Source organism: Pituophis catenifer, unplaced genomic scaffold (assembly GCF_029215685.1).
Source record: "Pituophis catenifer annectens isolate HBS135680 unplaced genomic scaffold, rPitCat1.0.hap2 SCAF_8, whole genome shotgun sequence".
NCBI lineage: Eukaryota > Metazoa > Chordata > Lepidosauria > Squamata > Colubridae > Pituophis > Pituophis catenifer.
The window spans coordinates 9,343,301-9,367,890 of record NW_027256888.1 but is presented as its reverse complement, the minus strand read 5'-3'; the positions used below and the strand labels follow the sequence as shown (position 1 = coordinate 9,367,890).

At 38.6% G+C, this 24,590-nt stretch overlaps 1 protein-coding gene across 1 annotated transcript in view; it reads left to right on the top strand.

The window, feature by feature from the left end:
* Positions 1 to 331: 331 nt before the first annotated feature.
* TBC1D19 (TBC1 domain family member 19) overlaps positions 332 to 24,590 on the top strand; it is a 68,230-nt gene continuing 43,971 nt past the window's right edge. Inside the window, exons 1-10 of the mRNA XM_070948336.1 lie at positions 332 to 433; positions 6,108 to 6,180; positions 6,975 to 7,020; positions 8,382 to 8,457; positions 14,370 to 14,444; positions 14,559 to 14,622; positions 18,078 to 18,124; positions 18,492 to 18,602; positions 21,363 to 21,435; positions 24,085 to 24,123. Of these exons, the coding sequence (XP_070804437.1) occupies positions 332 to 433; positions 6,108 to 6,180; positions 6,975 to 7,020; positions 8,382 to 8,457; positions 14,370 to 14,444; positions 14,559 to 14,622; positions 18,078 to 18,124; positions 18,492 to 18,602; positions 21,363 to 21,435; positions 24,085 to 24,123 (706 nt within the window). The remainder of the gene's footprint in view (positions 434 to 6,107; positions 6,181 to 6,974; positions 7,021 to 8,381; positions 8,458 to 14,369; positions 14,445 to 14,558; positions 14,623 to 18,077; positions 18,125 to 18,491; positions 18,603 to 21,362; positions 21,436 to 24,084; positions 24,124 to 24,590) is intronic.

The window sequence follows — 24,590 nt, the reverse complement described above, 5'->3', positions numbered from 1 at the left end:
GAGACGAGAACGTGTTTGTGAGTCTGCGTGGAATGATTTAAAACACATTCTCTCTCTCTCTCCCCCTCTTTCTCTCTCTCTCCAAAAGGGATTCCAGTCTCGCTTCGCTTTGCTCATTAGAGCGCTGCAAGCGAGCGGAACGTGGCTTTCCCGGACGGCTTTTCCTGGGGAACTCCTCTCTGCTGCACCCGTCCCGCGCCGTTGCCAGGCAACGGCCGAGGCAACTCGCTGAGGTTTTGAGCCTGGGCTGGGCTGGTGGGAGCGTCGCTGAAATCAGTCCCCCGTGCCGCAACGGCCGAAAACAAAGAGCCCTCTTTCGTCCGAGGGCACCATGCTAGCCGGCGCGGATGACGGCCTCTCCCTGACCATCGCCCAGATCGTGGAGAAGCTGAAGGGCTCCGGACTTCACGCCCAGCTGGAGCGACAGGCTCGGGTGAGGCGGCTTGAGCCGCGCTTTGGGTTCCTCCTCCTCCCCGCCGCAGCCTTTTTCCTGCCCTGCCCCGCCTCCCTCCCTCCCTTCCTTGCTTCTTGCCCGGCTCTGCGCTCGGGCGGCTCTTCCTCAGCTCCCCTCTTTCAGAATAACGAACGGAGATTTTTTCCTTATTTGCTGCCGGTGCATGCATGCCATTGCAGCATCTTTCTAAAATCTCACTGCCTTGCAAAAAATAATGATAACGGCAGCAGTGTCATTCCCTCCCAAGTCATTGCAGTAATAATGAGAACACTAAATACGTTTTTTTTCGTTTTAAAGCATTCATAATCTGTTCCCTGTTAATTCATTGCAATTATTATTATTATTATTATTATTATTATTATTATTATTATTATTATTATTATTATTATCTTTTATTCATTAAACATGAAACAATAATAATAATAATAATAATAATAATAATAATAATAATAATAATAATAATAATAATAGTAAAAATAGTAAAAGCTTACATCCTCCGACGATACCTTAACAGTTCCTACGTCCTTGGTTAGGACTCGAGCTGCTGAGCTATTAACCAGCCTCAAAGGCTGTGAATCTCAACTAAAGATTAACCAATAATAATAGTAATTAAAGTTAATAATAATAACAAGTAAAGCAGACTGTGGAAGAAGAAAAACGCAGCTTGAATGATTACATCCAGAAAAGTGAAGAACCAATGATTAAGGAAGTAAATAAAGGAGGCCTTTTAAAGACAACTAAAACAAAAGCAGAATATAAGAAAGAAGTAATTGAGCAGCGAGCTGAAAATTGGAAAAGCAAAAGCTCTGCATGGCCAATACTTGAAAAGTATTGAAGGCAAAGCTGACCAGAAACTAACTTGGAACTGGTTAAGATCAGGAGTACTGAAAAAAGAAACAGAAAGCTTTATTTTGGCAGCTCAAGAACAAGCCCTAGCCACCAACTGCATGAAGGCAAAAATTCAACATATTACCACCAACAGCAAATGCCGTCTCTGTAATGAGAAAGATGAGACAGTCGACCACCTGATCAGTGGGTGCAGCAAAATTTCACAAACTGACTACCTACAACTCCATGGCCGCGTTGCTAAGATCATTCACTGGAAATTGTGCCAGAAGTTTGGATTTGAGTACAGCAAAAACCACTGGGAACATCAGGTTGAGAAAGTTTTAGAGAATGAGAAACTCAAGATCTTGTGGGGCTTCAGGATTTAGACTGACAGGCACTTGGTCCACAACACACCTGACATAACAATAGTTGAAAAGAAAAAAGTATGGTTCATTGACATTGCAATACCTGGTAATGCACGGATTGAAGATAAGCAGCAAGAAAAAATCACAAAGTACCGGGACTTGCAAATTGAAGTTGAGCAACTGTGGAAAAAGAAATAGTGTGTTGTCCCGATTGTAATTGGAGCCCTTGGGGCAATACCCAAAGGGCTACCCCGCTATTTAGAAATTCTAAATTTACCGGACTTGAACATTTTGACTCTACAAAAAACCACCTTACTCGGAACAGCTTACATCCTCTGACGATACCTTAACAGTTCCTAGGTCCTTGGTTAGGACTCCAGCTGCTGAGCTATTAACCAGCCTCAAAGGCTGTGAATCTCACTAAAGATTAACCAATAATAATCACTATTATTAGTGATTTGGGATACGAAATCTAGCATGGTCATCTTGTTTGCTGTGTATACTGTTGTTGTTGTTGTTGTTGTTGTTGTTGTTATTATTATTACACGGCTATGGATGAAACATGTAACAGTGATACCCATTGTCATTGGGGAACTTGGTACCATGTCCAAGAATTTTATAAGATACATCAGCAAGTTGCAGCTTCCTGCAATAACACCAGCAGAACTGCAAAAAACTGCTACTTGGAACATCGTACATCTGAAGAAGGTACTTGGTTGATAACCTAGGATGCTGGCATCAACCCATATCAACCATTAGCACCAGTCAATGGTATTTGTGATGCATTTTTGAATGTGCAATTGACTGAGTTTCATGTTTAATGAACAAAGTATATAATAATAATAGTAATAGCAGTAGTAGTAGTAAAGAGTCAAAGAAAACTGGAAAAAATCATGAAATATCGCAACGTGGCCATCAAAACTATGTGATTATGGATGAAATGTGTGACAGTTATACCCATTGTCATCAGGCACTTGGTACCATATCCAAGAATTCTATAAGATACATCAGCAAATTGCAGCTTCCTGCAATAACACCAGCGGAAGTGCAAAAAACTGCGCTACTTGGAACATCGTACATCTTAAGAAGGTCCTTGGTTGATACCTAGGACGCTGGCAGCAACCCGTATCAACCATTAGCACCAGTCAATGGTATTTGTGATGCATTTTTGAATGTTCAATTGACTTGAGTTTCATGTTTGGTGAATAAAAGTTAATAATAATAATGATAATGATAACGATAATAAAGAATATACTTGGTTGATACCTAGGACACTGCAGCAACCCGTATCAACCATTAGCACCAGTCAGTGGTATTTGTGATGCATTTTTGAATGTTGTTGACTGAGTTTCAAGTTTAATGAATAAAGTAAATAACAACAACAACAACAACAACAACTTGGTTGATACCTAGGATGCTGGCAGCAACCCGTATCAACTATCAGAGCCAGTCAATGATATTTCTGATACATTTTTTAATGTTCAGTTGACTGAGTTTCATGTTTAATGAATAAAAGTTAATAATAATAAAAGAGAATAATAATAATCTTTTTCATCCTAAAACATTCATAATGTTCCCTCTCAATTCATTGCAATAATAAATACTACTGCTAAATATCTTTTGCCTCCTAATGTATTCATAATCTGTTCCTTCTGAATTCATTGCAATAATATTTCCTCCCAATGCATTCTTAATTACTTTTCTTCATCCAAATTCATTACAATAATCACCATCAGTCAATTGCAAAAGGCAGCTTTACTTGGAACAGTTTAGATCCTGCAGTGATTAACATTAAAAATTAACTATCTAGCCTGCATGAAGGAAGGATATGATTCATTATTTTTGTGGTCTTCCTGCCCAGAGCTTTTGGTCAAAGCTTTCTTCGAAATCACAAGATTGTCAGTGATAAGTTTGTCAATGTTAACAATAATATCATTTCCTCCCAATTTATCCATTGCAGTACAGGTAGTCCTCAACTTACAAGAGTTTATTTAGTGACTGTTCAAAGTTACGATGTCATTGAGAAAAGTGACTTACGACCATTTTTCACATTTAAACCGTTGTAGCATTTGGGGGTTCTCCAAACTGTACAGAACTTAACTAGAGGTTCTCCTGAACCCTTGCGAACACCCAACAGCCCACCTTGTGGATACCTATAGTTGGTACTCTCAAGATAATGTACTTCTGTCTTTTTCTTCTACTTGACTATTTCCAGCTGGTTATCTATAAGATGCAAGGTTCAGGATGGTATCAAAATTAGAAGAGATGGATGTAAGGGGTCTTTCATTTTTCACAGGAAAGACCAACTCCCTTAGAAAGTGTTTTGTTCAAATCATGATTTGTTTGAGCCAACTCTGCTTCTTAGTGTAGGCCCATATTTTTATAAGATGCATTATGATAAGATATATCCTAGAATTAGCATGGGAATAATACTTTCTGAGTAAACACACAGGAGCTTAGGCTGCAGTATATTTTTTGGTATGAAAAGGGCTGAAATACTATTTACCAGCTTGCGTTGTGCCCGAGTCTTATAGATTGTTCAGAATTCTAAATATTTTATAGACTATATAAATATTAATATTCTATAGAATATTTAGAAATGGCCACTTAAATGTTTCTAATGTTTCTACAATAATCCTAAGCGTTGATGTGTTTCCAGATTCAGAAAGTCTAATATTGCAGAAACGTACTGCCACTTACTATCTGAATTAAGACTTACTATATGGCAGTATTGTCTCAGTGCATTCATGCAGATTGTTAGGAAGGACAGCTAGCAATGCCTGCTTATTCTTACAGAGCTTCAAGCTGTTTACTGTATATCTTCAAAATTATGCTGAAAATGAATAACATCAAAAGTTTCTCAAAAGCCAGTTTTGTTTGGTATTTATTTTTTGAAAGTATAAAACAAAGACATATTTATTTTTCCTTAGTGTTAATTTTACCATATTTCATTTTTAAGATGTGTAAATACATTAGTCTATTTGAAATAGATAATAATGCATTTAATATATTGAATTAATTAGATTTTTATAGACCAGCATAAGAAGAGAGGGGTACAACCATTAAAAAAGCATCAAGGATCTAAAAACATACAAACTTTTATTTATATACATACAAATATAGAGATAGTATCTATCTGTCTGTCTGTCTGTCTGTCATATCTATATCTGTCTGTGTGTGTGTAAAGAAAAAATGTAAAAGAAGTACCTGGCAAGGAAGTATTTTCTTACTGTTGTGACATAAATTGTATTTCTACAATTTCTCTATTAAATTATAGAGAATAATCACAATTGAGGATTTTCTTTAAAAAACAATTTTTTTTTTTTCTCATTTGAACCACAAGCTGTTTTTTTCCCCAAGTACACCATGCACTTCTATCTTCTATTCCGGAATTGTTATCTGAAATAAGATACATAATTTCATCAGAAAATCAAAGTTGATGTGTTAATGTTTTATAACTTCTAATGTAGATTTGTAACATTATCCATACAATTTACTCAGTCGTAATTTAGCACTAGCCAACTTCTAGAAGCGAGGAAATTAACGTTGAGAAATTGCATCCCTGAAAGATGAAACTCCAGATTTTTTTTTTGTAATGTCTATGTTGTTTGTCCATTTCTGTTTTTCCTTCACAAATCTCCTCTGATAAAAGTCAGAGTACTTGTTTTGGCCCGTTAATACTGACATGCGCACACACCTTGTAAGGTAATCCTCGTTTTACAACCATTCATTTAGTGACAGTTTGAAAGTTACAACGGGTGGCCCTGAAAAAAGTGACTTAACATTGTTTTTCACGCTTACAACTGTTGCAGTCTCCCCATGGTCATGGGATCAAAATTCAGACGCTTGGCAATTGACTCATATTTATGACAGTTGCAGTGTCCCTGGGTCATGTGATGCGTGTCAGCATTCTGATGCTGCCATAAAAAGACGAGGCTTGACATTTCACCTACTTATTTTCTCTGTAGATAATATCCCCTAGGAGATGGGAGGGGAGGGGAGACATTCCTGTGGGGTGAGGTCAGAAGCTGGGGAGACTGACTTGGAAGATGGCCAATGAGAAGATGAGAATTGGGGAACGGAAAGGGAAGGGTTTGGGGGTCAGCGGGTTAGTATCGGCTACAACGAAATCGGGGCCAGATCTGTCGTACTCAATAAATGGAATATTTCAGCAAAGATTAATTGTTTGGGAGTGCAATTTATTTGAGATGACATCGAAACCTGACAATGCGCTTTCACGACCTTCTGACAAGCAATTTGGCATTTGTCAAGCTAACTTTCAAAAGTGAGTGATCCATAAAACATAATTTGTTAGTTTGTGCACCTGATATACCCCAAGAAAATTTAAAATAGTGTTTTGGTTTTCAATTTAAATTTTTGGGCTTTTCCTAATTAAATATTGACTCTCGTGATTTTTAAACAACGCTGACACTTCTGTCGTGTTTATCTTTCTTTGTTAGCTCAGTTTACACAATCCAGAGATTAAGCTACAATCCCTAAAGGAAGATATTAAGGAATTTCTGAAGACATCAGGTTTGTGTTTTTTAATTCATTACATTTTAAGATTTTTGCTTTGAGTAAGTTAAGTGCTGGATCTTAGATATGGTCCATCTACTTCAGGTTAATTTTCAACAGACTAATAAATACATTAACTGTAGCAGCTTATAAAGATGTATCTTTACTCTCCGCTGACAAGCATGAGGTCCAAGCTGTTATTGCGCGAATCTTCTGTGCAACCTTTTTAAAATCTCTTCCTTGCTTTTATCACTGTCATCACGCAATGCACATGAATTCGGTCAAATTCCAGGAATCAGTGGAGGACGAAGGAGCCTGGCGTGCTTTGGTCCATGGGGCCGGCGCGAGTCGGACGCAATTTAACAACTGAACAACAACAATCATTTTGGCTTGGACTCTACTGCTATGGTGGCCCAAGTGCTCTGCCAGCGAAAACAGGCTCCCAATTTCCGTTTTTGGCTACAAAGACTTTCGGCAGCCCTCTGCCAGCAAAAACGCATGCAGCCCTCCCGAGCTCCGTTTTTTCTAGCAAAGGCACTGCGGGCCATTCCTTCACCGTTTCCATGGCAGCCCCGTGGGCCAGATCTAAACACCCCACGGGCCGGATCGGTTCCGCGGGCCTTGACTTTGACACCTCTGTTTTAAACAAAATTAGGAATGGATGAATTAAGTTCTGTGCTTTCATGTGCTTTTAATACCAAACAATTCTCTTTCCTACCCCATCCCGTTATTCTCAAGTTTTTAAACGTCCCAATTATGAGTTTTTCTAATCTTCAGGTTCTTTTTTTTTTTTTAAACTCTTATTTTTCCAGGTTGGGAAAAGAAGCTGCACAATGCTGTTTATAGAGAAATCAGTATGTGAGTTTTGTTTTTGTCTCGGTGTTGGTATAACTTTTGCTTCATGTTTGCACGCAGTGTTGCTTAACTCAAAGGTCCCTAAAATGTGGCCATCGCATTTCCTTTAGTGTAATCTTACTGTTGCAACCTTCCCTACAAACCCAAGCACCAAAATGAAGACAAATGAACAATTAAAAAACAATTCAGTAAAACTGTGGGACAGATGGATTTCTTGGAACGAAGTGGAACTAAAATATTCTCCACTTCTCCCATGGATTCTGTCTGTACTTCTCCAAGTGAGAAATACTATTTCACAGCTCGGGAAACCCTGGCATACATGTAGTCCTCGACTTAACAACCACAGTTGAGCTCCAAATTCCCATTATTTAAGTGAGCTGTGCCCCACTTTATGACCTTTTATGCCACGGTTGTTAAGCAAATCACTGCAGTTGCTAAATGAATCATGCAGTTGTTAAATGAATCAATGGCTTCCCCATTGATTTTGTTTGTCGGAAGCCACCTGGGAAGGTTACAGATGGCAATCACATGACCGCAGGACAGTGCAACTGTCATAAATGCATGCCAGTTGCCAAGAGTCCGAATCTTGATCACGTGACCATGGGGATGCTGCAATGGTCATAAGTGTGAAAACTGGCCATAAATTACTTTTGTCAGTGCCATTGTAACTTCGAATGATCATTAACCAACTGGTCATATGTCAAGGACTACCTGTATGGCATTTGTTTCTAATGCAACTCATTCTGGGTTGAACCTATTAGTACCTCCTAACAGGTTCATTTGGGTGATTAAGCGAGGACTTAATATGGCTGTGATTTCTGACTTCTTGCAGGCTTCCCCTTTGGCCTTGCTTGTGGGAAGTTAGCAGGGAACAAAAAATGAATTATCCGATGTTAAGTCTTCGAAGCGATTATCAGTCCTCAATATTTCTCTTCAATTTTATCCTGCCTTATTGCCACCAGGTGAAACATAAGTGCCTCTAGCAATATTTCACAAGGCCATAGATTGACCATAACCCCATGTATTGAGAGCCGTGGTGGCGCAGTGGTTAGAATGAGTATTGCAGGCTAATTCTGCCGACTGCCAGCAGTTCGATTCTTAACCGGCTCAAGGTTGACTCAGCCTTTCATCCTTCTGAGGTCGGTAAGATGAAGAACCAAATTGTTGGGGGCAATAGGCTGACTGTAAACTGCTTAGAGAGGGCTATAAAGCACTGTAAAGCGGTATATAAGTGCTAGTGCTGTATATTGTGCCTGAAAATTTAGTATCTCTAAGAAAATTATGATTTCTAAAGATTTATTTAGAAAAGTGGGTTTAAATAGTACTGGCACTAAAATCATACCTATTTTTTTTTTTCCTTTTAGGTTTCCTTTACCTTGTTCTCCATCAGTGCCTCCTGAACACATCAAGGAACCTTTGGCTTACATGAGAAAAGCTCAGGTTTGGTGTGATTAAATTTTACTGCACATGCTCAAATATGGATACATGCTAAGTATTTGACCTGACTCTGCCAGTTGGCTTGGGTCCCCAATGGGGGAGTATCACACTGGATGTGGTTGATAGAATAGAATAGAATAGAATAGAATAGAATAGAATAGAATAGAATAGAATAGAATAGAATAGAATAGAATAGAATAGAATTCTTTATTGGTCAAGTGTCATTGGACACACAAGGAATTTGTCTTAATGCATAAGCTCTCGGTGTACATAAAAGAAAAGATACATTTGTCAAGAATCATAAGGTACAACACTTAATGATAGTCATAGGGTACAAATAAGCAATCAAATCATATTAGGAAACAGTCAATATAAATCGTAAGGACACAAGCAACAAGGTTACAGTCATACAGTCATAAGCGGGAGGAGATGGGTGATAGGAACAATGACAAGATGAATTTTAAGAGAAAATCCTACATCCTGCTACCTCCCTCTCTCCACATCTGTTAATTGCAACTTCACCTGGATTTTAACTCTATTTGCATCGTTTTTAGAAATGTTTATTTTTTAATGGTTTTATTGCTTTTAAAGCTGTATGCTGGCCAGAGTCGCTTCTGAGCAGATAGGTGACAAACAGAATGAATAAATGAATAAAATAAAATAAAATAAAATAAAATAAAATAAAATAAAATAAAATAAAATAAAATAAAATAAAATAAAATAAAATAAAATAATAAAATAATAAAATAATAAAATAATGAAATGAAATGAAATGAAATAAATAAAATAAAATGAAATGAAATGAAATAATAAAATAAAATAAAATAAAATAATAAAATAAAATAAAATAAAATAAAATAAAATAAAATAATAAAATAATGAAATGAAATGAAATGAAATAAATAAAATAAAATGAAATGAAATAATAAAATAAAATAAAATGAAATAATGAAATGAAATAATAAATAAAATAAAATAATAATAAAATAAAATAATAAAAGCATTTGTGCTGAATTGAGTGTCACCAATCTCAAGCAGCCATGTTATATATAAAATCCGGTTTTCAGACCCATAAGATATGTAGTAGCCATTCCCAAACAATCAACAAAGGCAGACTGTGCACCTTTCACAAAATAAGCAAGCCCCCCATCCCCTTTTAAAAGAACTACAGGTAGTCCTTGATTTACAATAATTCATTTAGTGATCATTCAAAGTTACAACACTGAAAAAAGTGGCATACTCCCTGTGCTTCCTTGCCTATACCTACGACCACAATTGAGCCCAAAATTTATGTTATTAAGTGAGACATTTGTCAAGTGAATTTTGCCCCATTTTATGACCTTTCTTGGCACGGTTGTTAAGTGAATCACCGTAGTGGTTTAGTTAGTCACGTGGTTGTTAAGTGAAACGGGCTGCCCCGTTGGCTTGGCTTGTCCAAAAGTGATCACATGATCCTGGGGCACTGCAACCATCGTAAATATGAATCGATAGCCAAGTGCCTGCATTTTGATCACGTGACCATGGGGATGCTGCAGCGGCATAAGTGTGAAAAAACGGTCGTAAGTCACTTTTTGCAGTGCCGTTGTTAACTTTGAGCGGTCACTAAATGAACTGTTGTAAGTCGAGGACTACCTGTATATAGGAATCCCATTTGGAAACATTGTTAGTTGCCCAGAGTCATCTGTTCGGGATGGGCAGCCATATACATCTGTGAAATAAATCAGTGCTGAAATTCTTGTGACTTTAACCTTCTTCGTGTTACTAATTAACCCAACCAAGGCTTACATTAAATTAAATGCTCAGTTGAATGAATTAAAGGCTCAGTTGAGTGTCAGCAGTCAGATACTACGGCATTATACAAAAATTTACCTCTTATATTTTTATCATGGCAGCATACAATCATATCTGGGAGTGGTGCGGTGGCCTAGAGGTGAAGCTCTTGCCTCACAATCAGGAGGCTGTGAGTTCAATCCTAGGTAGAGGCAGATATTTCTCTCTCTGGGCACACTGAGAATATATCTGCTGAACAAAACTCCGCATTGGTGACAGGAAGGGCATCTGGCCATTAAAACACTCTGCTAGCGCTCCATTCAGTTGCCCAGACTCCATCCCGCAAGGGATTATGGGGTTGTTAAAAGGCGATGATGATAAGTCACATCTGAGAGTGAAAAATGTATTATTAAGGTAGTGTTGAAAAGCGGTGTACAGGAGTTTGAAAAAGATGTGCATAAAATGCTAATCAATTAATATCATTTCGTAGACAGGACAATTTGGACAAGTTGAAACTTTCCACTTAAGCTCTTACTAGAGTAGATGTGATAATATCGGCCATTCAGTATGTCTGAGCATAAATATTTGAAGATGATTGGCAATAAAAGAAGCTTAAGACGTTTCTGTTCTTTTGTAGACAGTTAAAATGAAACAAACAAACAAACACTGCGTCAACATATTCAGTGAACACATGAAAAATTAGTCTCCACCAGTGGTGAAATTCAATTTTTTTTAAACTACCTGTTCTGTGTACATTTGGTGGGCGTGGTGTGGCTTGGTGGGTGTGGCAGGGGAAGGATACTGCAAAATCTCCATTTCCACCCCACTCCAGGGGAAGGATATTGCAAAATTTCCATTCCCTTCCCACTCCAGGGAAAGGATACTGCAAAATCTCCATTCCCACCCCACTCCAGGGGAAGGATACTGCAAAATCTCCATTCCCTCCCTACTCCTGGGGAAGGATACTGCAAAATCTCCATTCCCACCCCACTCCTGGGGGAAGGATATTGCAAAATCTCCATTCCCACCCCACTCTGGGGCCAGCCAGAGGTGGTATTTGCTGGTTCTCCGAACTACTCAAAATTTCCGCTACCGGTTCTCCAGAACCTGTCAGAACCTGCTGCATTTCACCCCTGTATGGGTATAGTATCATACCCATATTATATTATATTATATTATATTATATTATATTATATTATATTATATTATATTATATTATATTATATTAAAGCACTAAACATATAAAATATATCACTTTGTACTCTAAATTTTAATTTAATTTAATTTAATTTCCAATTTATATACCGCCCTTCTCCCTGAGGACTCAGGGCGGTGTACAGCCAAGATAAAAAACATAGAATACAAATATTAAAACATTTAAAAATATATATAATTTTGGCCCGAAAGTTAAGAATCACAGACTAATTAAAAGAATTTAAAAATTTTAAAAATTTCTTCTTAAGCCAACCCGGCTTGCTGAAAAAGATAGGTTTTCAGGGAACGACGGAAGGCATTGAGGTCCTGGATTCTTCTTATCTCCGGGGGCAACTGATTCCAGAGAGTGGGAGCCCCCACAGAGAAGGCCCTCCCCCTGGGGGCCACCAGCCTACATTGTTTGGCTGATGGCACCCTGAGGAGGCCCTCTCTGTGGGAGCGCACGGGTCGATGGGAGGTCATCGGTAGCAGCAGGCGGTCTCGGAGATAGCTAGGCCCTATGCCATGGAGCGCTTTAAAGGTGATAACCAACACCTTGAAGCGCACCCGGAAGACCACCGGGAGCCAGTGCAGCTCGCGCAGGAGCGGTGTTACATGGGAGTGCCATGTTGCTCCCATCACTACCCGCGCTGCTGCATTCTGGACCAGCTGGGTTGGGTTGGGTTAATTGCAGTTCTGTAAATGCCATGTTTGAATTTCCTTCCCACCCCAAAAATATAAGGAAGGGGTTTTGCCCGAGTTTGCTGGATACAGAAAAATAAATTAGTGGTCCATAAATGTAGATGCACAGTGCACAGTACTTGCGGGACCGCCTACTACCACCAATAGCCTCCCACCGGCCGGTACGCTCTCATAGAGAGGGGCTCCTCCGGGTGCCGTCGGCCAAACAATGTCGACTGGCGGCCTCCAGGGGGAGAGCCTTCTCTGTGGGGGCACATACTATCTGGAATGAGCTCCCCCTGGAGATACGGAGGATCCCGGATCTGCGCACCTTCCGCTGCGCTCTAAAGACCTTTTTATTTCACCAGGCGGGCCTGGCCTAACTTTCTCCCTCTTTTTAAACAATTTTAATATTTTAATATTTTTAATACTCAAAAGTTTAAATTTGTTTTAAATTGATTGGGGTTTTAATCTGTCCGGGCCAAACTATTTAATTCGATTTTATTTCTGCTTTTTAAATTTTGTATGTATGTATTTTATTGTTGGCTGTTCACCGCCCTGAGTTCTTCAGGAGTAGGGCGGTATATAAATCAAACAAAAGTAAAGTAAAAGTAAAAAAGTGTTACCTGGGGTGAGTAATAAATTGTCCTCTGATGAATTGATGTGTGACAGTTCCATTACATTCTCCCATTTTTATTACCGAGCTTCATATGATACATTGAAACACTCATGTCAGATTGTTATATATTACATAGGTGTAACATTGTTCTCTAGACTGTTCTTTTTAAAAACTGAGGAATTGCAGGAAAAGTAATTCTCAAATGGAAGATAAACAGATAGGGCTGTTTCCCCCGCCCACCCCCAAATACAGTAATGGAAACTATTCCATTATTTATGATTTATATTGTTTTATTTAGTTTCCTAGTATGATTTATGTTGATTGCTTAGTTAGTAGACTCTCACTAAGTGTTGTATCTTATGACTTAGGATGAATGTATTTTTATGATGATTATAATCATGATTTATTATTGTGGCTTGTATGTACACTGAGAGCTGATGCACCGAAGACAAATTCTTTGTGTGTCCAATCACACTTGGCTAATAAAGAATTCTATTCTATCCTATCTATCTTCTAACTGTTTTCTTTCAGAGAGGAAACATGTAGCTATTGATTATCTATCTATCTATCTGTCTGTCTGTCTATCTATCATCTATCTATCTATCTATCTATCTATCTATCTATCTATCTATGATAGATAATAGATGATACATAGATCTATCTACAGTATCTATCTATCCTATTCTATCAGTCAATCTATCAGTCTATCTATCTATCTATCTATCTATCTATCTATCTATCACATCTCTCTCTCTTTCTTCATTTCTCTATTTCTTTATCTCTAATCTGCCTATTTCTCTATGATAGATAGTAGATGGATGGATAGATAGATAGATAGATAGATAGACAGACAGACAGACATATCAGTCTGTTTATCTCTATCATCTGTCTATCTATCTATCTATCTATCTATCTATCTATCTATCTATCATCTATCTATCTTATTACCTACCTACCTACCTACCTACCTAGATAAGATAGATAATAGATGATACATAGATCTATCTATCTATCTATCTATCTATCTATCTATCTATCTATCTATCTATCTATCTATCTATCATCTTTCTTTCTTTCTTTCTTTCTTTCTTTCTTTCTTTCTTTCTTTCTTTCTTTCTTTCTTTCTTATCTACCTACCTACCTACCTACCTACCTATCTACCTAGATAAGATAGATAAAAGATGATACATAGATCTATCTATCTATCTATCTATCTATCTATCTATCTATCTATCTATCTATCTATCTATCACATCTCTCTCTCTTCATTTCTCTATTTCTTTATCTCTAATCTGTCTATTTCTTTATCTATGATAGATAGTAGATCTATCTATCATCTATCTCTCTATCCTGATATGTGTGTGTGTGTGTGTGCCTGGTCATTTTCCCAATCAAAACTCTGTTGAGTAGGATTTGTTATTTTCCAACAGATATATATATGTAATATATAAAACAGCTTTTTCCAACAGATATAGATAGATAGATAGATAGATAGATAGATAGATAGGTGGAAATGTATGTATATACATATAATATATACTGGTATTTAAAACTTAAATGGAAAGAGAAAATGAGACAATACCTTCCCATTGAAAAATTATAATTAGGAGGATGGTAAACTGATTCTGTTGATTGATGTTTTCTTCTCCAGGCAAACTGGGAAAAACGTATTTTGAAGAGCCTAAACAGCATGTGTATAGAACTTGGTATTCCGTTATCACAGAAGGTACTTTCATTAGCTGCTTTTCCTGTAAACGTAAAGTTTATCCATAATCTCATGTATATTTAGGTGCCTGTCAATATTAGAGTTGATTGCATCCTGTTTCTTTATGTCCTGCAGAGACCGCTGAGTGAGCAAAAAGAACTGTTGAATAAATGGAATGAAATGGGGACGGATGAACCAGGTATTGCCTTCGTTATGAAAATTAAAATCATACTCCGTATGTGCACACCAATGCTGGGTTTCAAAATTTTTTACTACCGGTTCTGTGGGTGTGGCTTGGTGGGCGTGCCATGGCTTGGTAGGCGTGGCAGTGGAAGCATACTGTAAAATCTCCATTCCTACCCTACTCCGGGGGAAGGATACTGCAAAATCCCCATTTCCTGGCGAGATCTGGCCATGAATGGTGTGAATGAGTTTTTAATGTTTTTAATTTTTCAATGTTTTTTTATATTGATTTTTTAAAATGTATTGTGAGCCGCCCTGAGTCTTCGGAGACGGGCGGCATATAAATTAAATTAAATTAAATTAAATTTAAATAATTTATTAATTAAATTAAATTAAATTAAATTAAATTAAATTAAATTAAATTAAATTATTAAATTAAATTAAATTAAATTAAATTAAATTAAATTAAAAAATTAAATTAAATTAAATTAAATTAAATTAAATTAAATTAAATTAAATTAAATTAAATTAAATTAAATTAAATTAAATTAAATTAAATTAAATTAATTCCCCCTGATCAGCTGGGACTCAGGAGGCAGAGAATAGATGGGGGTGGGGCCAGTCAGAGGTGGTATTTACCGGTTCTCCGAACTACTCAAAATTTCCGCTACCAGTTCTCCAGAACTGGTCAGAACCTGCTGAAACCCACCTCTGGTGCACACGCACAAACTTTCTTTAAGAAGAGACTATGCAAAAGAGAGACAGGAAACACCTCCCTACCCAAAAGGTTGGAGGTAGCAAAAGCTTTTCAGAAACCTAAGTTGTGCTTTTCTTGTCTGTCTCCTGTTAAGAAGCTGTCGGAGAAAATTCCCTTAACAATTTTCCTTACGAATCGACTGTCCCTTAAAATACAACTGCTCATTATGGTACCGCAGGCAACAAAAACAAAACCGGAAAAAAATGAGGTTACAACCCATCTATACAGAGTTAATAAATTAGGTGATTGGATACTTGCCTTTCTAAAGTGTTTTGTGGCTGAATTGACAGAACTTAGATTGTGTCTCAAGTCCCTGGGGATGTATTTGGGGAGGAGGGTTTTGGTGCTGGTCTTCACCAGGGTGGATTGGATTTAAATCGAGTTGATTTAAATCACAATTTAAATCATGATTTAAATCACTAGTAAAAAGGCTTGATTTAAATCAACTCGATTTAAATCATAATTTTTAAAGAGCAACTGTCATCTCTGCTACTCCTTTGACCCACTGTTGACTCACCGATAGTCCCAGTGTTGCAGAATATACAGCCTCATGCTACATAACTAAGCTCCATTTCATGCTGAATAAACTAAATTATTTATGTATCTTAAATAGGAAACTATCTTACGATAGATTTTTACCCCAAAAGTTTTTATTAAAATAAATTCGATAAAAATCAAAAAAATCCGATTTATATCAAAAAAATCCGATTTAAATCAAAAAAATCTGATTTTTTTGATTTTTTTAAAAAAAATCATTGATTTTTATCCACCCTAGTCTTCACTGATGCACATAAAACATTTCACTGGGTTTATTTATTTATTTATTTAAGAGATTGGTCTGGCCACCCATCTTAAAACAACTCTCTGTGACTCGGAACAGCCATAAAATTATAATAAGACCCTGTCATAAATCCTTTTGAACCCCAGCTGCTCTTTGGGGGCGCATGCGCACCAGAAACTGGAAGACCAGGTGGCTGGTGCACATGCGCATGTGGGAAACCGGAAGATCATCATCCCGACGCATGCATGCGCACTGGGCGGCTGCTCTTCCGGTTTCCGGTATGTGCGTGCGCGCTCCCATTTCGGCATTCGGTTCAAAATAAGCACTTGGCCTTATTTTCGGGGAGGTCTTATTATTTTGGAGTGCATGGAGGAAACCAGAGGAAATGGCGGGGACCGGCTGCGTATGCGTTTAAATATTTTCAGGGAGGGTTTATTTTCGGGGGAGGGCTTAGTTTAGGGGAAATAGGATATATAACTGTAGGATAGGGGTATCAAACTCAAGGCCCGCAAACGAGATCTTGCCCGCAGGGTGCTTAAATCTGGCCCGTGGGGCTAGCCTGGAAATATCAAAGGACTGGCCGGTGGGACCTCTGCCGGCCAAAAACAGGCTGTGCAGAGGCCCCGTGTGACCTGTTTTCGGCCTCCCGGCCTCCAGCAGCACCCTGCCAGCCAAAAACAAGCCACACGGAGGACCTGCGAGGCCCCCCCCCATGCCCCGTTTTGGCTGGCAGGGTGCTGCAGGAGGTGTCCATACCATCTCCCTCCCCCCGCTCCCTGCCCCCTTCCCCCCCCCCGCTGGCCCTTAGAGGAGAACTACAATGTTGACCCGGCCCTCGAAGAAATCTAGTTTGACACCCCTACTGTAGAAGGCATGACAGAACCTGAGAGCGGAGTTTAAAAGAAGGATCAGACTAGAATCCCTACATAGACCCAAGTAGACTAAATCTAACTCCTCTTGAATTCCGTTGTCCCTTATCTAACTCCAAGTAGATACTAACCGTTCATTGAAAAGATTGGGTATGTAACAATAAATCAGTTGAATTGGATTTTCATGTGTGAATCTGGTCTTTCAAGTCTGACAACGATAAAAACTGAAAGGCCCTGTATCTTAAATCAACCTCTCAGGATCCCTCAATAATTCTTTGCGGGATCTACCACTATACCTCAGGGCCGAATAAAGAGCCAGGATTTAATGGCCTTCTAGAAGATTTAATGATCTGCAGATCCTATTTCTATCTTTGTTCCATAGTCCACATATCAATAACTTTTTTCCGGTTCTGGGCAAGTATTCTGAAATATTCTGTTGTGTTAAGTCATCTCTCAATAGAATGCACAGATCAGTGGTGAAATTCAAATTTTTTTACTACCGTTTCTATGGGTGTGCTTTGGTGGGCGTGGCATGGCTTGGTGGACGTGTCTTGGTGGGCATGGCAGGGAAAGGATACTGCAAAATCCCTATTCCCTCCCCACTCCAGGGGAAGGATATTGCAAAATCTCCATTCCCACCCCACTCTGGGACCAGCCAAAGGTAGTAGTTGCCGGTTCTCCGAACTACTCAAAATTTCTGCTACCGGTTCTGCAGAACCTGTCCGAACCTGCTGGATTTCACCCCTGGCACAGATATCTTGATTATTCCAATGTATCTTATCTTTTAATTTTAAACGAGTTAAAATAAACCAGCCTCGATTATTTATTGATATTTTTGTGTATTCTTAGTTTTTCCATTAAAGAAAACTTTCTGTCCTCAATTATTACATTTGTGCTTTCAATTACTGTGCATGAGATTTACTCCTCCGGAAATAATCCTGGGTATTGTTTTGAACAGATGTTTAGAATGATGCTGAAATAATAAAATTTGCTAATTATTATTACTGAAATGTATAGTCTAAACAGCCTCAAAATATTTAGGGTTGATTAACTTTATATTTCAGATCTGAGTCTCTTCAGGCCAGTTTATGCACCTAAAGATTTTCTTGAGGTAAGTTTTTGCAAAAAAAAAAAAGGATTGGGTTTTAGTTTTGGATATGCATTTTTTTTTTATCCAATCAAATCTTGTCGTTCCTGAAAAAGGAACTTTTGAGTCATTCGATTCACAAATGAGCTTTAATGAGAGGGGATCATCTATAGATAATCCTCGACTTAACGACCGCATGTGAGCCCAAAATTTCTGTTGCTAAGCAAGACAGTTAAGTGAGTTTTGCCCCATTTTACGACCTTTCTTGCCACGATTGTTAAGTGAAACGCTGCATTTATTAAATTAGTAACACGGTTGTTAAATGAATCTGGCCTTCCGTTTGACTTTAGTTCTTGGACATGCATAGTCACTTCTAGTCTTCTTGTTAAAGGTGCTGATGAACCTGCGCAATCCAAATTACGACACCAGCGAGGTGTCTAATTTTAGAAATCACTTGGGACTAATTCAGGTCCCACTCAATGTGAAAGATATACCTGAACTGGTAAGCATCCATTATAGCTTCTTTAAAAATAGAGAATAACCATTTAATTTAACACGATAGGCCTGTGCATTGAACTCGGTGGATTTAACTCCTGAATCGATAGGTATAAAAAATAATTTGTTTTATATGTATTTTTAAAAAATGGTTCCTGATTGCTTATTTGTAGCCTATGACTATCATTAAGTATTGTACCTTATGATTCTTGATGAACGTATCTTTTATTTTATGTACACTGAGAGTGTATGCACCAAGACAAATTCCTTGTGTGTCCAATCACGCTTGGCCAATAAAGAATTCTATTCTATTCTATTCTATTCTATTCTATTCTATTCTATTCTATTCTATTCTATTCTATTCTATTCTATTCTATTCTAATTAGCGGTGTCCAAGATGCAGAAAACCTTTAGACTATTAGAAAATGAATACGATACAAAGGGTGAGGTGAGGTAATTATACTCTTCAGGAAGAAATATTTTTTGCCTCCTGTTGCAGAGGATGAAAAAATGGGGGGCAGGGCTGGGATGAATGGATTAATTCAGGGGTGTCAAACACAAGGCCCGCGGGCCAGATCCAGCCTGCGGGGTGCTTAGATCTGGCCCGTGTGGCCACCCTGGAAATAGCAAAGATCTGGTCCGTGGTGCCTCTGCCAGCAAAAACTGAGCTCGGGAGGACGGCAACAGCCTTTTGCAGCCCTCTGCCAGTGAAAACAGAACTCTGTGTATGTGTGTGTGTCCTTTTTTTGCTGGCAGAGGGTTACAGGAGGCCGTTGCTGCCGAAAACGGAGCTCGGGAGCCCGTTTTTGCTGGCAGAGCCCTCAGGCCACAGGCGCCCCCGATACGAGTGACGTCAGGCTGGCCACACCCATCCCGGCCATGCCCCCCCCCGGCTCCCCCAAGGTCAAACACAACCCTGATGGAGCCCTCAATGAAATCGAGTTTGACACCCCTGGATTCATCTAAAAAAGTCATGGTTTATATCCTGCATATGAGGCAAAGGTTATCTTTGAATCAAAATTATAAAGTTTTTCCCCCCGTGCCATCACTCTGCTAAGCAACTCATTCCCACAACATTGTCAAACTATCTAGAAAGGCAGTATTGCCATCGTTATTCTCATCTTCCCTGTTCCCTATCTCCTTATCTTCTCATGACTATAACTTTGTTACAGCTTGTATCATACGATTTATATTATTTACTTAGTATCCTAGTGTGATTTATGTTGATTGCTTAGTTAGCATCGATGACTATCACTAAGTGTTGTAGCTAATGTTTTACGATGAATGTATTTTTTTACAACAACTATGATAAATGATCTATCACTATTGTTGCATGTACTCTTGAGAGCTTATGCACCGGAGACAAATTCCTTGTGTGTTTAATCACACTTGGCCAATAAAAAATTCTAATTCTGATTCAAATACTGCGTATGAGAATTGGTCAATATTCTTGATACATGAATTTTAAATCCCTACCTGTAAAGGATTATTTTTCGCAAGTGACATTAAAGAAAATTCTAGCCTATAACTGTAACTAAGGGATATGCTGGCTGTTGCTATATTGCCGTGATGGCGAACCTACGGCACGCATGTCAAAAGTGGCATGCAGAGCCATCTCTCCGGGCATGCGAGCCATCGCCCATTGCCCTTCCGGGTTCCGGTGCACCAGCCAGCTGGTCTTCACGCATGTAGGAGTGCTGGAAACCGGAAGATCAGCCGCCTGGTGCACATGTGCGCGCTGGGAAGATGATTTCTGGTTTCCGGTGCACGCATTTGCGCTGGCCAGCTGCTCTTTGGGGGTGCATGCGCGTCAGAAACTGGAAGACCAGGTGGCAGATGCACATGTGCGCACTGGAAACCGGAACATCATCTTCCCGGCGCATGCATGCGCACTGCATGGTTGCTCTCCGATTTCCAGCATGCGCATGCACACTGGCCACCTGGTCTTTGCGCATGCATGCTCGCCAGAAACCGGAAGACCGGGTGGCCGGTGTGCATGCGCATTATGGAAACCGGAAGATCGTTTTCCCAGTGCTCATGCGCACACTGGGCAGGTGCTCTTCCGGTTTCCGGTACACATGCACGCGCTCCCATTTCGGCATTCGGTGCCGAAAAGGTTCGCCAACACTGCTATATTGCAGCCCAGCATCAGCTTCCTGTACAGGTGGCCCTCGACTTACGACCACAATTAAGCCCAAAATTTCTGTGGCTAAGTGAGACATTTGTTAAGTGAACTTTGCCCCATTTTACGACCTTCCTTGCCACTCTTGTTCTTAAGTGAATCACTGCAGTTGTTAAATTCGTAACTTGGTTGTTAAGTGAATCTGGCTTCCCCTTGACTTTGCTCATTAGAAGGTCACAAAAGGGGATCCCGTGACCCCAGGATATTCCGTCATAAATATGAGCCAGTTGCCCAAGCGTCTGAATTTTGATCACGTGACTGTGACAATGCAACGGTCGTAAGTGTAAAAAAACGATCGTATGTCATTTTTTTTTAGTGCTATTGTAACTCTGAATGGTTACTAAATGAACTGTTGTAAATCAAGGACCATCTATATTGAGTTTTTAACTAAGATGCCGGGATTTTGGTCTTCTGAGGGACAGAATTTACTATTACATAGTGTTGGTCCCATGAGCCTTAAGCTTCGTGTTTACAGCTTGCCAATTAAAGCAATATATTGATATTTAATGTCGATTTCAACATATGGCATACGGTGGCACATCCTGTCCTCTTGGAAAATGTCTTTATTTTTTTTCCCCCCTCAAGAAGGATTATTTTAGCGAATTAGACCTGAACACTGGTCAGATGGATATTGATGATTCTGCACATGTGCCTTCAGGTGGGTTGTTTCATTTCCAGTAAATACAGTTTTTGCTTCCGAAATGGATTCTTGTAAGGTATATTTATAAAAAGAACAGATCCAGTTAGGATTTCCTTTTTTTGGTCGTTATTTATAATGGGGATGAGTAACCAGGCATAAATAAGTGAATTTTGCTAGGTTCTTTTTTGCTAGAAATTAGTACATTTTAAACATTGTTTAAATTCCTTTCTTCAAACGTTATATATATTTATTTATACCATGCTTTGTTGATCCTAATTTATAATAGCAGGCCGTAATAGAATAGTTTTCAAACATAGTATACTTTCCTCTTTTTCGTGGTGGTGGTATTTCCAGTAAATCCTTCAGGACTGCTAAGCCCTGGTTACCTGGTCATCATTCCCGAATTCAGTTCGGTTCTTGTCCCAAAAATACTTTTCAAAAGGCAACAGGTCTTTCTTTTTCTTTTTTCTTTAAAAACTTTTCACGTCCCAAATGGTGCTTTTTTGAGAAGCAACTGGACTTCCTGGTTTTTCTTTAGATGTTTGGCTTCTCAACTTTTCAGTTTGAAGGAGATTCTTGAATGAGAAGCGAAACATTTTCAAAGAAAAAAAAATCAGAAAGTCCAGTTTATTTTATTTATTTTATTGGTTGGATTTATATGCCGCCCTTTTCCGGAGACGCGGGGCGGCTTACAATGCATTAAGCAATAGCCTTCATACTTTTGTATATACCTGCTTAGTAGGGCTTTGCCCCCCCCCCCCAAAGCGGTGTTCTTTTTTATACAAAGTCAGCTTATTGCCCCCACAATCTGAGTCCTCATTTCACCTACCTCGAAAGGATGGAAGGCTGAGTCAACCTTGAGCCTGGTGAGATTTGAACTTGCAGTAATTGCAGGCAGCTAAGTGCTGTTTAACAGCGCTTTAGTCCGCTGCTCCACCAAGGCTCTTCAAGCCAGTTGCCTTTTGAAAAAGCACCTTTGGGAGAACCATGATCTGGATGATTGAGAATTCCCATGGACTTCTTGTCCATGTTTTGACAGATGCCTAGAAACTCTTAACGCATAACACAGTCCTTGATGATCTTCACAATTTTTTTTTTTTAAATTTGATTTATATGCCACCCTTCTCCGGAGACTCAGGGCAGCTTACAATGCGTTAAGCAGTAGCCTTCATACTTTTGTATATTTATACAAAGTCAGCTTATTGCCCCCACAAACTGGGTCCTCAATTGATCAGTTGATTCATTATAGCAGTAATGGCGAACCTATGGCACGCGTGCCAGTAGTGGCACGCAGAGCCAACTCTCTGGGCACGCCAGCAATCGCCTGTTGTTCTTCCAGCTGATCTTCATGTATGCAATAGCATTGGAAACCGGAAGAGCAGCTCCCTGGAGCGCATGTGTGAGAACGCCAGAAACCGGAAGCACGCCGGGGAGCCGCTATTCCGGTTTCCGGTGCTCCCTCACATGTGCGCACGCATTCTCATTTTGCCACTCGGTGCCAAAAGGTTCACCAACACTGCACTATAGTATTATTTTCCTGTTTTCTTATCATAACTAATGGGTCTATCTTATCAAATTTATATGCCTGCCCATCTCACAGAAAGTGACTCTGGACAACAACCCAATAAAATAATAAATATAAAATAATAAATATGAAACTATAGTGCATTAGGAGCTTGGGTAACATGCGAATAAAGGCATGCTGCATAAACATAAAAGATTGAATATGGTTTTACTTGGCGAGTTGGGTTCTTGTGCAAGAGATAGCACTCTACTGAAACGTCTCTTAATTATTGTTTAAAAAAATACTGTGGAAAATAGTAGGATACTTGATAATAGCAAGAAGAAATAACTCTTGTGTTGTTTTAGAAACAAACGCAGTTATTGTGCCATTGGCTTTAATCGTTCAGATATTTTGGACTCTTGTTGATGTACCTAACATCATCTCACTTATCTTTCAACTGATAAAAGGTGGATTTTAATGAGAGCTTATGTTATAGTTAACTAATGTCTGATAATATCCTTTTATTGCCTAATGTTTATCTTATGAGTAAGCCTGCAATGCTTTATTCAGAGGTAAATCCTATTTAATTGGATTTAATGCCAAGTAAGCATGTGTAGGATGACAGATTTAAGGCAACACTTATTTGGAAAGAATTCCAATTATTGAGAATTAGGCTTTTGACTGACAATGTATAGGTTTACAGTGAAAACAATTGCATCTTTCTTTTCCCTGTTTTGTGCATTTTATAGGAAGGGCTCCTTGCTGACAATACAATTAGAAGGGTTGCTTTTCAGACCAACTTTGTTAAGATAATCAACAAAATTAAAATATCATAACTTTTGGCCTATAGGGACTTCTTAATTATTACTGTAAAATGGCACATGTTTAATCTATTAAACAGGAATTACACCTTTTTCCTTCACATTTCAGTGTATAAATTGACTAGAGATTTTTTTAAAAAACACAATTAATATAGGACTGCTATTTTCTGTAAAAAAAAAACCAAAAACCTCTGAGAAATATTTGCACGCACGTGATTATGCGTGTTCGTTTGAATCTTTGTACATGCCTGGAACATTACTTTCAAATAAGTAATCCTGATATATAAACTCAAGTATTCTCCTAGAACTAATAGTTTTGTTTTATTCTTATTAACATTTTAGAGCTTTATGAAAATGAGCACGTACGCCTCGGTCAAAAAGGTAAGAGTTGGATACAGTAATCATTTTTAATATGCTGTTTGTTTGTTTTTTTTTAAAAAAACATACAATTGCCATTGTTTCTATTTTAAGTTATATAAGGAGTTGTAATCACACTGCCCTATAGATAAGCCGGTTATCTGAGTCTTTTGGGAGAAGGGCGGTATAGAAGTGCAATAAATCTAATCTAATCTAATCTAATCTAATCTAATCTAATCTAATCTAATGACTTCTAAATAAGCAAGTTTAGGTTTACGCTGCAGTTATACACCAATTGGGAGACGAGAGGGGGGGAGTTCTTTCTCTTAACAACCTTACTAATCTACTAATTTAACAACAGTAGTGATTCACTTAAGAATGGTGGCAAGAAAGGTAATAAAATGGGGCAATATTCACTTAGTAACTCTTTTGCTTAGCGACAGAAATTTGTGTCTCAATTAAGTTCCAATTATGGTCCTGTAATTGATATT